Consider the following 14957-nt stretch of genomic DNA (forward strand, 5'->3'; position numbering starts at 1 on the left):
CACCACCATGAGCAAAAGCTTTGCGCGAAAGTATGCTGTAGGTACATGGAGCTGTTGCACCAACCTTCACCTGACCTGTTGTTTGATAAAGCCACTCTCTTTATGCGATTGACTTGTCCCTGCCATAAAAGGGGGATTTATTGTGAAGTGCCTGAAATACACTAATGCTGGCCTTTTGTTTCTTTATTTTTGTAGGCAATCACTCAGGCGTGGTTTTGAGCATCAACTCCAGAGAGATGCACAGTTACCTGGTTAGCTGATATTTACAGCTGAACACAAAAACCGAAAGACTCTTCTCTGTATCGTTTTATTTTTCCCTGGTGATGTCACAAAATTGCAAATATGGCTGTAAATGCTGGTGGAGAGGAGGTTTCTTATCAGTCCCGTGGAAAAAAGCATCCTTCATCAGTTACCAAGGGAGAAGGATAATACGCATTGTGTTGACTCTATGGCCTGGGAACTCGTTCCAATTGAAACTCAAACTATGGTAGCAAATTTGTAGCCCTAGGCACCTTCAATGCCACCTTGTTTCTTTTCTGTATATGCTCTAGTTCTTTAGGTTTATTTTTAGAAGGATTGACTGTAACTTTTTAATTATATTTTTAATTGAGGTATTCAGCGGAAGGCTGGGACTCATCAGCCGGAAAAGGTGATTTTTACACAAGCGACTAGACCAGAACAGATGGTTGGTTGATCATGATGACGTTTTTTTAGGAGGCCAAGTGTTTCTGTACTGGGAGAGGACTGAGCGAGGAGACAAATGCACTTCTAGTCGATACAAGCTCTTAACTTAAACATGTGTCAGACAATCTAATGAATTTAGGCTTAGGCCCTTCTGTGGATTAAAGGAAGTAAAGTGTTAATTAAGATATCTCATAATATAGGATAATGCTCTTGTAAGTTCAGCAAGTCCTGACAAACCATCAGCACCAGTATCTTTCCCAGTCCCACCCCATGTGAAAGAAAAACACCAGCTTGATGCTATTTCCAGACCAGGTGCCTTCACTTGCGGACAGTCATTTCAGTTGCTCCCTTCTTGTCTCATAAGCGAGCACCTTTAGGACGATGGCAGCTGCCGGATGAGTTACCCTGTAAAACCCCATGCTGGTGGCCCATCTCTTTTTAAATTTGCAGAGAGTGTAAATACCTCTTTTAAGTCGCTTTCTTAGTATGGTTATTTTTTTAAAACTTCCTATTAGGGCAGAGGTGCCAGGTAGGTCGGAGCTCTCCTCCGGGCAGGACTGGGTAGCTCACCACTGTCCCCTTCCCACTTGCATCCTTTGGGATTTTCCCTGGCTGTTTGCCCTGGCAGACAGGGGTGGGCAAACTCTGAGCTGACCTTTGCCGCTCGGGTTGGTTTGACAATCCAGAGGGTCATGGGGAGGGAGGATGGGCTGTGATTTAGGGGTTCGTATTTCCTTTCCGTCACCACAGGGTGTCACTCAGTCCCTACCACCGCCGGCCCCCATTTCTGCAGGGCGGGCAGTGGGGCTTCTGAAGGAGCTGCCTGCAGAAAGGCTTGTGAATCAGGTCAGAGTTTCCTAATCCCAATTTTGTGAGTTGGGTCAGAGTTTCCTAGTCCTGACCCCTGCATCCCTTGGGAATGGCTGTGCGGTGAATCCACACCCCGCTGGTCGTTTCCCTGAGGTTTATGGAGCCGTGTAGGAAACGGACTGTGGTGTGATGAGTTTAAACATCTGGCATCCTATGTGTCACAGCTGCCTGGGATTAGGATGCTTCTCTCAGAAACCTATATAATCTCTTCACTTTTTGCCTTCGATAGAGAATAAATAGCTCTTTACTCACTGAATGTCATACTGATGTAGTGGCAAGCTCGCACACCACCTTGCTTAAGGAGGATACAGATAGCTAACTACATCTTTCTGAATAAACAAACAGAAAATAATGCTGGTAAGACAGAAAAGGACTGTCTTAAAATTATCGTATGCATTGAAGTCATTCTTCCATGTAGCTGTGGATATCCTAGAGCATATTGTCATCAAATGCAATGGACTGGGATGTAATAATTCAGTGTAGTAGGCTCTCACTAACCCCGCAGGATGTATGTGTAAAGCACAAGAAAATCTAGATTATAAACTTACTGTAAGGAACTAGGTGAAAAAGTTTAAGTGAAGATTCTGAAAAGCGCTTGCAAACTGCTCAGGAAAATAATTACAAAAATTGTTCTAAAATTTCTGCCTATGTAGTTATAGAGTGCCATGTAAACCAATTTACGGAGAAGCAATGCTCTTGCTGACTGTTGTATGCCAGACTGTGTAGAAATCCAAGGTGTTACGTGTATCTGAGTCTGGGTTCCCTGAAGCGAAGCGTAAATACAAAATGTGCTGTGCATTGGAAACTCTCGGGATCGTTGCACCAGAGGTCTTTCTGTTCTCACCAGCTCTTTATGCTTTTTCTAGTGGAAATGAGCTGGAACAGAGAATAAAATAGTATTGCAAACAGCTTACTTGTTCCTGTGAAATAAATCTGAAGTGGGTTATTTGTATAGGGCAGGTGAGTAGCAGATTAGCCTCATGGACAAGGGATGGGATGGAAGTTCTAGCTCGGAGTTGTTTTCCCACGGTTTGTCGGGTTGGCAAAGGACACTGTTGCAGCTAGGTCACACATCTAATTTATGCTTTCACAGCTATTTTTATACATTTAATACAGGGTGATTTGTGTCTCTGATAACAGGAATCTTTTGGAACACCGTAGAATATTTAACCGCTTGGTACTCTAATTAACACTTAGCACAATATAGTGCCTGTAATAATGTTTTTCGATGCTTATTAATTTGATTCATGCAGCACTCCTGTGAGGTTGGTTTGTCATGTCTTAAAAACATTGTTTTCTAATGAGTTGTCGGTATTGCCATAACTGTATTAATAATACCCAGCAGATAATAAAGGAAGCCTTTGATTCCCTGGCAAGAATAACTTTAAAACGAATTATTTTAAAACTGAGAAAATACCATTACCATTTTCCCATTCATGGTGTCTTGGTTTATCTTTAAATGAAATGTCTCACTAGGGCTACATTTTGAATCTCTTGAACTACATCCATGACATCTTAGCATTTTATCCTTTATATGTATCTAAGATCCTGATGCATTCTTATACAGAAACAGAGTTGTTTCTATGCACAAACGCTAGTCACGCATGCATGCACACAGACGTGCAGTATTTGTACATATTCCAGTTAAATTTGTTAGTGGGGAAGGGTGATTTGATGGCTAAGAAACAAGATGGCTGTCAGGTACCTGTATTCTGTACGCACTCTGGGCAAGTTACTTAACCTGTATGTGCCTCAGTTTCCCCACCTGTAAAATGGGGCTGATAGTAATTACCTACCTCACAGGGGTATTGTGAGGCTCAATTAATCACTGTTTGTTCAGGATCTTCAGAGTGAAAGAATTTTCTGAGCATAAATTATTAATAGTTTCGCTTTCTTTGTTTCACATGTAATTATTGCTGTTATTAAAGGTAGTCTGCTGAAACCAGATGCAATTATGTACAATGTAAAAAATGCATAATCTGAAAAAGGTACATCACTGTTAAAAAAAAAGGTAACTTTATTTTAAAACTGTTATTGGAACGTACTGTTATGTGGTAGCATTGCAACATTGGCCGTAATTTTGCTGTTATACACTAGTATCTTAAATTTACTTTTCTGCAGTGTTATTTGGTCAAAAGCCTTATAATAATGGGTACAGTGATACTTACCAACATTGATATTGAACTATACTGAAACCAACAAAACTGGCAGTGTATTGGCCTCATTCACACCTTTTGATCTTAAACTCTGATGTATTTGCATTTTCAAAAACACCCTGTACTTTTCAGAGTGCTCCAAGCTGTACTGATTTGAACCATTCTAACAGAGCCATCAAGATTTACAGCTGGTATCTTTGCTTTCCCTTTTGATATTGAATGTTTTATATGGCTTTGGAGTGGTCTATCCATATAAAGTGCTCAGAAATGCTCAGAAGACCTTTAGGGAAAATCCACACATAGTGTAAATTAATTTCTCAAAAATAAAAGCAATATAAATCAATGTATGTTTTTATACCCTGTAGAAGAGAGTGGTGGAAATGGCTGTGAAGAAATAGAAGGTACCAGCCTGAGGCAAGATGTTGTTATCTCCAATTCACATCCAATTTCCTTGAACTCTTTTTGGATATTCTCATTGAATTATATTCTTCCTGATGAGTTTTCTGCTTTCAATGACCAGTTTAAAGAGGAGTAAAGTGTTTATTCATATAAAGTAGATGATTTGTTAAATGACTGTCCTCTGGACAGACAGGGCCAAATCAGCACTTTGCCATTAGTAGTTCCTAGTGCAAAGCAGATTTCATCTGACATGATTATGATGGTTAGCTGTGGTTTAGGTTCAATGAGACATCACTTTAGTGGGAATACTCTACTACTGTATGCTGTCTCTTTAACAGAGGTCAGTAGAATGGAACTGCAGTGGTTTCCATCCCTCTTACACAAATACATGCTCAAAGAAATGGGGGGGGGGGGTGTGTATTATTTTTAAGAAATTAAATACATGCATTTGTTTGCAGTAACTTTTTGATGATGAACCAGTGGTTCTGATAAGCTTTGAATTTCTAGTGTTATTTCAAGTTGAATACAATGTTGCTAAGCTGATGACAGAATCGATGACAATTTCAGTCACAGAGTTTTCCTATGTTTCCTATAAAACAATATTTTGTAATTTTTCATTAATGAAACATTGAGAGGAAAAGAGAGACTGAAATTTTTATTTCATTGCACAATCCCTGACAGTTGGAGTTGTTATTGTATATTGATTGATACCGCTGTATTGTTTCTATCTTCATTTTTATTTCAGACTTTTAGATGGAAGTAACTGCACATTTCTCTCAAAATATTGGCTTTCCACCAGAAAGAAATTTATAAGCATTTACCTTTACAAATATTGATTTTAGAGATGAAAAATTTTGTTGTGTCTTCTAAGTCCATCCAAAAAGCTGCTTCCTGGCTCATGTTCTCTGTTCTAGTCCCAATTGCACATTGCTTCTACAACTTTCTTTACGAGATTGGCATATAGCCTAATCTTACTAGTCTGAGAAAGTCTTTCTAAAACTTCCATTAGAATAGCATTTAATTGCCCAGAAGTAGTTCCAGGATCTGCTCAGACCATTTTCCTAATGTTAAATCTGCATTTTCATGTTCTTTATTTCCTTTCAGTATTTCAGTATTAGCCCTCTCAGTGCCATTTAAATGTATGTTTATTCCTGTCATGGATATATATGTAATGTTTTTCACTTATTTTCAGATTATAATCATCAAAGTGACAAATTTTGAAATAACTTAGACCCCCAGTTAGCTTTTGCAATTAAAAGCCTAACCCCGCAGCCTTTGGGAAATGTCAAGCTGTGCACTCTTAATTTTTTAATCTTCTTTCCTAAGTCAGGAAACTAGTCCCTTCTACCCGATTGATCACCTCAGCAGATTTTCCTCCAATTCTTGTTGTAAACTCAAGCTGGAGGGAGTGCAGAAGAGTTTCTCAATGTTGAGATGGACTAGAACAGCTCATGTCCCAGATCTGAATGGGAATGTCATGTGGACAAAGTTTTTATTTTTCCTTTCTTTTCAAGTATGTTGCATAGAGTAGAGAGGATTATACATACTATTGGGGAAATAAGGCCCTGTAATGGTACATAAGGATAGTATGAAGACTAAAGAATGCATTCATCTTAGAAATGTCTTTTTTTTTCCCTGAAATTGATACATACAGCAAGTTCATTTCATGATTTTTAATATGTGAGATCTCATTTCTTTAAGTCTTCAGTCCTGGCCTTTTTCCTCCTGTTAAATGGAGTAGCAAATTACTTAAAATATGAATTGTGGAGCCATGTATGACCGAATGAAGGATTTTCATTCTTTTCATCTCTTTTTTTTTCCTTATGTGAAGCTTGTCAGAATTACTATTTTCAGCTAGTTTATGTGCTGGTAGCTGAGAAGATCTTCTGGAAGACAGTATCTAAGAAAAGAAATACTGGAAGGCTTAGAAATATGTACTCTGAAGTGCAACAATATAGCTATGTGAACAAAATCCTTATCAAAGAGCTGTTATGGTTTGTATTAAAATACTTTTTTTAATAGTATCTCTAAAAATACATGTTCTTAATTGCATACTCTTTGTCTCTCTCTCCTTCCAGATTGATTTTCTTTTAGGAGTGACATTTACTAGCCCTGAGAAAAGTGGATTCTTTCCCTTACACAAGTAATTCTGTTTAAAATTATTTCCTCGCAACACTTGACTTGAAAGCAGTACACAAACTTGAGCTTTATTGATTGGACTTGATTTCTGAGTTTCTGTAGAATTTGCATCTTTACACTGATTTGTTGCGGTACAGTGGACATAAAGCCCCGCTGGGCAGCAATAACACATGCAGCAGTACATGGCACTACTTAAATAATATGCCTTTGTTGCACATATTTTTAATGGTATAATGAGTATATGAATCACCAGGAAGGCCAGGCATTCCAAATAACTTTCTTAGCATGTCTTACATTTCTATGTTATTTGTTGCTAATTTTAGCCAGCTTTTGATACTTACGTTTAGTTCTTACTGACAGTGTCTGCTCTTGCAGATCAAAGGGCAAGAATTGGCTTATTCTGTTTTTTAAAAAAGTATTAATTCACACCATTTGCTTATTAATTAAAACAGTTTGAAAAGAAAATCTTTCTGAAATGGTGAAAGAGATGCGTTTTAATGAGAACAGCTCATATAGGGAAACAACAGACTTGTATCCATACAGTTTTTGAGACATTCTTGTCACAGATTATGAATAGGCAGGACTATGCAGAAGGAGAAGTGTAAACCCCAAACATCAGTAACATCCACATAGGCAGTTTGCAAATGATAAAGCTAGTCTAAAGGAGAATATTTTAATACATCACTTACTTATAAGTCCCAGATTCACAGAAGGGCATTTAAATGGTTATGATTACAGAATATCATCACAAACATAGGAAGATGCCCAATTCACTGGCTCTGTTTGCTTGGAAATACACTGCTCTCTTTGGGGTTAATCTTTTGAGATGCTGAACTCTGAAGAGAAGTGACCTGCATTGTTTAATGCTTCCAAGTTTTTGCTAAGTAATTGGTGACACTTTATAGAAAAGATTGTCTGAATTTCCATTCTCTTTTGTTTCTCCTCATTTCTTCCCCCCTCCTTTTTTTGTCCTTTTATTCTTTTGCATTACTGCTGCTGTTCGTTGCTCTGCCTTGCCTGCCTCCCTCTCTTGATGACAGTTCTTTACAGTCCACTTTTTTCTTCCTTGGTTTTTGTTTTGCTTTATGTTCTGTTTCTATCCATGTTTTTATTTGGATATGCACCCTACTGTGTCCTGAGTGGTAACAAGAAGAATCACGATCTCTTTCCTATCCCTGTCTCTCCTCTGAGCTCTGTGCTATTTTCTGGGTTGATGTAGTTCCCCTGTGCTTTTCTACTGCAGTCCATCCTTCCTGTTTCTTTCCCACTTTTGGTTCTTTTAATCCTTTCACTTTTAATTATGTCTTTCATTTTCTCTGAATCTTTCTGGAACTCTTCCCTTTTGCCTTTCCAGGACTACTCTCAGCTGCTTGTCCCAGAGAGCACATACTTCTAGTCTGAGACATCAATGAGTGTTATCCTCCCTGAAGAATAAATAACTAGCATTTTTCCTCCCTCATCCATGTATACATTGAGCTTGCTGTTGGTCTGTAGTGGAAAATATATATTTAATTGACAGACAGCTATACCCATTATCTCCCAAATACCTCCTTCTGCCTCATTTTGGGTTATGGGGATGAGACATAGTGTTTGCATGAGTTTCCTGGAGCACAGCAAGGGCTGGCTTGCTTTGCCAGCCCTTCAATCTGGCAGGTACAGAACTGCAGCAAGGTTGGGCAAAAGACACTTTGCCAGGCCATTGGGCTGCATTTGTATTTCAGTATGGGAAATATTGAGGCCCAAGGTAGTATGTAACCTTTTAGATGATTTGTTACAACCTGAAGCTGAAGAATAGGTGAGGTGAAGAGGGTCCATTGCTAATGGAGGAGCAGGACTGGGAATCATTCCTCTTGGGAGCAATTTGACTTGTCAGGTTTGTGGGATGGGTGTGTATGCAGCCTTACCTAGAGGCAGAGGCAAATGGCTTGCTTTCAAGTTCCATAAAATCCAAGTTTAAGCAATGTCACCAGATAGGTTTGGGAGAATCTTCTTGTTGGAGGAGCTTGGAAAAGTCAATGGGAATACAATAATGGAAAAGCTCAGTGGTATCTTTGAAGGGTAGAGCCTGTGTTAGAGAGGGAGCGTATGTGAGAGAGATGCAGGAGGGAGCAGAGCACAAGACTAAACAGGACAAGGAAGAGTAGGGAGAAAGTCAGTGTTACCAGTGTGTATGATTTTGCCCTGAGTTTTTGATTTTGTTTTGCTTAAGCCTTGGAGCTTAGTTTAATTCATAATGGTAACTGTTTTCAGTTTTGCTGGTTGCATACAGAGACTTTAAACGATGAGTCTAAACTGATGCAGCACCAGGAGCATGCAAAATCATCAACATTTCTACCTATAATTTAAGACTTACAGCAACATCCTACTTGAGGTGCATGGAAAAGAGGTTGCTTCCCAGGAGCCAGGATGTATGCATGTGTACTCCAGAGGTAGCTCCAATGTAAGTTTACTTCTGAGATGATTGTAGGGCATTTGCTGATGGTGTTCCTTCTTAGCACAGCACTGAGCTAGGAAGCAAGGGAGGAGAATTATTTTATCGGGTCTGTGTCTTGGATTTATACCGCTTAAATGTAATTTGCTGGAATCCCTCTATGAGCTGTAATTTTATAACGTTTAGAGAGGATGAGTTGGTATAGTATTCCTGCGGGTAAACACCAGCCACTGGAGTTTACTGAACATATGACTAGAAATTTTAATTTTAGGAAGACAGAGTTCCTCCATTTCATATACACACCAGGCATTTGAGTACAGCTCCTTTTTTTATTTGTCACTGACAAGCTATGATTTATTTCCTCATGGGTGTAAGTCATGGGCTGCGCTTAGTGCCATGCAGAAGGCTCTGGAGGGAAAAATGTAATCAAATGGAGACATATACTTGAATTCTCCCTTTGATCCCAGCCTCTTCTGAGTTGCTTTTCTCCGATTGTGGTTCTGCCAGTAAGATGGGGTGATGTCAAAAGGGGATTAACTCATTTTTATACTCTTCTGTGTAGCTGAGAAAAAAATACAAGAAAAAATTTGCAGAGGAATAGCAGATTGGAAGAGGTGGGGAACATCAGCTGTCAGGGCACTTTGGGAAGCTTTCACTTTTGTGCTTTACTTACCACTTATTTTTACAAATATGTACAACTTCTGTGATTTACCTTTCCATTAACCATAGATATGTTTCTTTGCAAAAGGGGAGGTGGTTCTAAAGAACATCACACTAGTGATGCATTGCAAGTGTGGTCTTAGGAGACATCAGCTATTGCCCTTCCTCACCCAAATGAAATTATCATAGTATCATTGCTCTGTATTTATGAAGCTGCACTAGGAATATCAATTCACCCTGGATTAAGTAGTGGAGGAAGACTTGGAGAGATAATGAGAGTTGGAATGGGAGAATTTTCCATTTTAAGAGTAAAGGATGAATGCTGGCATATTTACAGTGCATCTGTGGCTGTTTGCAGCACAGGTGGGTCCAAAATCTCACATTCCAGACTTGGACAGATAAATCATACAGATTTTGCTGGCGCTACTCTTATGAACAAAAGGAGAAAAAATTGGTAATTAAACGTAGCCCAAATCATATTTTTTGGCTAATTAGAGCTACAGCTCTTGGTAAAGATATGAAAGTCAATAAAATAAAAACTAGACTTGACATACTTCTTGTGAAGATTCACAAAGCATTTCTGGCTACCCTGTTGTTCATGCGGAGCATTGTTTATTCGGCATTACAGGGCCAAATTCTACCCTAATTTATGACTGTGCAGTTCCACAGACTTTGTCAGTTCAGCTTTCTGTTACAGAAGAAAGGCACTCACCCACGGTGAATTTGAAATGCAGCTGCAGGCTAAAATCAGTTATCTCACTGCATCTGTACTCACACAGGTGACTGGCTGATTTTCACTTGTAATTCTTATTCTCATGGTTAGCACAAGAGTATTTTGGGTAGATGTAAGCTAATTACAACCAAGGCAGAACTTTTAGTTTTTGAACTACTTGCAACTGCTTTTCCAGAATATGATCAGCAAATGCTTAACACTGTGTTTCTAACCATATTTCTGACAAAGGGGCCCCTCCAATCTGTGTAAAGGCTCTTAGTTGCCGTAAGTATGCTATAGTCCATACCTTTAACATACATGACTACGCAGTCCTCTCCTTTTGCCCTTGCACACATTCTAGTATTTGTGAAAACAGTACATGCCTTTTCCTAATTTTGTTTCAGGAGACCTTGACTTTGAGCAGGTTTCTTTGTATACAATACCAGGGCTCAAGGGAAGAATGAAATTAATCCATAACTGGTGCATTGTCATAAATGGGGAAAAGTGTTATTTGTATATTTTTGTAAATATGTAACATTTAATGGCAGTTTTGTAGTGACGTGCTGTTTTTGAGAAAAAAAACCAAAAACAAATATATGTTTGAATATGCTTAATGTAACACTTAACTGTGATTCAATTGCACAATTAATAGCTTAATCAAAAGTCTTGTGCAATATGTAGTGCACACACATAACCAAGTATCTGTTAGTGATCACAACCAAGTTTTTGGCAACTTTTAATGATGGTGATGAACTGTGCAGTACAGATTATCACAGTCTCTTTCAGCTTCCAAACATGTAGCAGACAAACTACTGTATACGTACCTGTGTACTCCACTGCATCCAAAGGTATGCATTTGTCCTGAGAACCTGCACTACAGGTTTTTCTTTAATAAAATTTGGTTCTAAACTATTGGTTGCTTTTTTTTTTTTTTTTTGTGAAGCATTTCATGGGATTTGTTGAGGGAAAATGGTTTAACCAGTCCCCAGAATTTGTGTGTGTGTTTTGATTTGTCAGTAATTAGCAGCAAACTACTCAACTTCAGCAGCACTGAACTCAAAGGCTGCAGCAAAGCTTCATCCTCCTCCACTTTAGCTACTCCACTTCATCCTCCTATACTGCAGCTCAACTGCACTCCGGAGGAAAAAGGGAAAAGTCCTTTTCCCTTTTTCCTCCGGAGTGGAGTTGCTGCAGTATAATTGGTGCAGGGTGACGCTCTGTGGTGAGACTGAAGCCATGCAACTGCAGGTGAAGAAAAATAAATGTTCTTCTAGAACTCCACTGAATCAAAGGCTGAATATTTCTGTCTAGCTAAAGAATTCAGCAGGTTTCAGCCTTGATCTCCCTGTAATAGAGAGCCATGAACAGAACAAAGCTGTGTGTGTTTTTCTGCCTTTCCCATGTCTTTATTCCAAACTCTTCCATTTTCATTGGCTTCACACACTACTTGCTCCTTATTTATTCTTTTTTCTTTACTAACTGCATTGTCTTTCCTTTATCCCACTGTGTTCCTGAAGAGTTGCCTGTGCTGTATAGAAGCTGCATCCTCCTTGCAATATTGAGGGTCTGCAAATCAAAACTCTGGCTCTCAAAGTGGTGTTGCTGTTACTGATCCTGGCGAGTGCTCTCTTATCTTTGCAAAGGTCACTGAATTGCTAAAGTCAGAATATGTCATGCATCCCTGCAATTTGGACATTCTTCCCTGCTTCAAAGTTTTGAGGTGAGCTGCTACTGGCTTAGCTCAGATTTAGGGTTGGAATACAGTTTATGGTTTGCTGACAGGTAGTTGCTGCTGTGCAGCTTGGCCTTCCCAGGGAAAGCCTGACGCTGGTAAAAGAAAAACTTGACCGTTCTTTTCATGCCTTACGCCCACAACAGGGAAGAGCAGAGGTGTTGCTAAGTGTTGTGGTTGTGGATGTGCAATGTGAAGTCCTGTTAAACCTCATACTGGGACAAAGCAGCAACATAAACTATTACTTACCAATTTTTTAATTAGCCATAGAAAATTTATAGAATACAATGAAGTTTTAATGGGACAATGAATGGATTATTTATTCATGGAGTGGGTATATTTTGAAGCTCAGAAGATGGGCAAGTAGAATGAAAAAATTTCCAAAATGCAAGTTTAAACTTCATTTTCTCAGTCTGCCCTAGTTCAGCACTTTCTCATAGTCCCTGCTGAAAGACTCTGCAGCCAGAGGAACCCCGCAGTATGGGCTAGATGATCCTACTCTGTGGCACATCATGCTAAATGTGAGGCTGGGTTCAGAAATGAAGCTTGAAGCTTTCCCTACTTGTGTAATTCAGCTAGAAAACATTTTGATGGTTGTCATTTTAGGTTCTTTAATCCTATATTGTGACTAGCTGGGACTTTAAACTGCAATTTATCACTAAAAAAGCAGCCTGTTCAATCTCAAGTGACTGCGTTTCATTTTCCAAATTTAGTGCTCCGATATAAATAAAAGCAAAATGAAAAGAAACCCTGAAGTCTCTTATTTTTAATGATGTTCCAATAGTTCTGAGAAAAGCTCCTGAGTTGGAAGGGCAGGAGTGAGAACAGACATGGACAAGCTGTTCCCATGAGACACCAAATGAAACTTGCTAATACTTAACCTAAAGGGCTATTTAACTTCAGAAACCAATTTCCATGGAAAAAAGAATAAGATAATCACTTCACTTCTGTTTCCTTTGCTGTCCTCATCAAAGCCATTAATTGCTACACTATTTTGAAGCCTAACTGGTTGCAACATCATCATAAATTATGTCTCTATAATAAAACTTCTGAGTCATAAATACCAGCCAATATTTTTTCCTGTTTTCCATTAAAAGACACTGATTTCTTTTCCATTTTTTTTCTTTTTGTGATTTGCGCCCTGAAAGATGCTTTGCTTTCATATGAATCCAGCTGCTGTGGTGAAAATGTTATTGTATTCTGACCCTCATGGTTTTCAAAAGCTGAAGCAAAATGCTACAAATGCTGCTCAGTGTATTTTTAACCTGATAAAAGGATCCATTCTTGCCATGACAGCATCACACCAAAAGCTGACCTCCAAAAAAATCAGAAGCAGCAGTACATGCTAAAAAAAAACAGGTTAAAAAAGTAATAGTTACAAGGAATAATTCAGTGACAGCAATTATCAAGTCTATTTAAAAATCAATAATGAAACAAGGAATGAAGCTTTTCGCTTGAGTTCAACTCGGGACATGTAGCTGTAATTCTACTGAGCTGTAATTCTACAAAATCTAATAGTAAAATTATTTCCTTGTCATCAGGAGAGACTATTGAAGAGGAATATCCTTGCTGTAATTTAATTTTCAGTTATCTAATATATTGTGAAGGAATAATAACGCATTGTCTTGATCTTAAGACAGATCCTTGCTTTAAAAATCAAATTGAAAAGAACATGATACATTATTTTATAGGAGGGAATGCTTTTGTAATTGCTGGTGGGAAAAATTAAATAGTCTTCTATGAAAGAAACCAGCTTCACTTATTAATAGCAATATGGCAGGGGAACAGGGGAAGCACATGAGGACACTTACCCAGTATGCGCTTCCAGCCTCCATCCACCCCAGAGCTGGACATTTCCACTTTGGAGCTGGTAGCTTTCTGTTTGATAGCCTTAAGTAATTCTTTTCTGCCACGAATTTTGTTTATTGTTTACAGACCCGTATAAGCTTTTAGCATCTGTAAAATTCTGTGGCAACAAGTTCCGTAGCTGAATTCGGCAGTGAGTGAAAGCACCTCTGTGTAGTTGTTTTGAACCTGTCCCATTAATTCTGATACCCTCAGAGTTTGTACTGTTAGTGACAGGGACTATTATTTCATTCCCCACTCTGCTGCTGATTTTTATAACCTTTTAACATATTCCCTCCCCTCCTCAAGTTTTTTTTTTTTCCACACTGAAAAGACCTTTCTTTTCCCCTTGAATTTCATTGTACTAGCAAAATTTTCCTTGTAGGGAGAGGGCTATGCTTTTGGATTTCTTTCTTGATCTTGTACCATCACCCATATGAGTTTATCAGTGCCCAGACTTTGGATAATGTTCTGTACATCCTAAAGCAGATGATGGAGGTATCAGAGATGCTAGGTGAGTGGTTTTCTTTTTTTAACACTTGTTTGTGCGAGTCAGACAGGCTCTAGAGCTATGTGCTGATTTTAGACCACATGATATTTGCCAGGGTTTTTTTGTTGTGTTTTGGGGGTTTTTTTGTTTTGTTTCTTTTTTTCTAATTATTGTTACTATGCACTACATGGACCTAACTATTAAAACGCCATGATCATCTAGGGTGTAGTGGTATTTTGGCACTCATAATTGTCTAGATTGGGGGTTTTTTGAGGTTCTTTTTTTCTTCTTTTCTTACCACAGGCAGCTCTTTCTATATTTCTCTACATTGAATTTCTTCTGACATTTTAATCACCTGTGAAGTTGTGAATGGTATTTCTGCAACTCCTTGTAGTTGGCTTTTAGTGTTACTATCTTGAATATATTAGTAACAACAAATTTGTCTGGGGTTTTTTTTCAATTATTTCTGAATATTCTGATATGCACAAGGCTCAGACCCCAGCCCTGTGGAATCCCAAGGCTGAATGGAAAGGCCAAAGCCACTGGAAATAGAGAATTTATGCCCTATTTTTTTGTTTGTTTACCAACCAGTTATTTATCCTATTGGGCCTTTTAATTTTCTCCAGTAGCTACTTAAACCTCTTTAGTGATGCATCTTGTCAAAAGTGTGTTGAAGAAATCCAAGCAGAGTATGTTCTTTTCCCAGATGCTCACTAACAGCCTCACACACCTCTCAGCACTTCATGAGCAATGACACTCCAGTATAAAACCTGTGTTGACTCTAGCCCAGTACAGTGATTTCTCAGTCTGTTCACTAATTCTTCACTTTATTATACCAT

At 38.6% G+C, this 14957-nt stretch overlaps 1 protein-coding gene across 6 annotated transcripts in view; it reads left to right on the forward strand.

Moving 5' to 3' along the window:
- The window catches only part of SORCS2 (sortilin related VPS10 domain containing receptor 2), a 586176-nt gene extending 575213 nt beyond the window's left edge, over positions 1-10963 (forward strand). For all 6 annotated transcript variants that reach the window (XM_052780552.1, XM_052780555.1, XM_052780553.1 and 3 more), the window contains one exon: positions 196-10963. In XM_052780552.1, coding sequence (XP_052636512.1) covers positions 196-219 — 24 coding nt within the window. In that variant the 3' untranslated portion in view covers positions 220-10963. The remainder of the gene's footprint in view (positions 1-195) is intronic.
- The last annotated feature ends 3994 nt before the right edge of the window (positions 10964-14957 follow it).

The sequence above is a fragment of the Harpia harpyja genome, chromosome 2 (assembly GCF_026419915.1).
Source record: "Harpia harpyja isolate bHarHar1 chromosome 2, bHarHar1 primary haplotype, whole genome shotgun sequence".
In the NCBI taxonomy this organism is placed as follows: Eukaryota; Metazoa; Chordata; class Aves; order Accipitriformes; family Accipitridae; genus Harpia; species Harpia harpyja.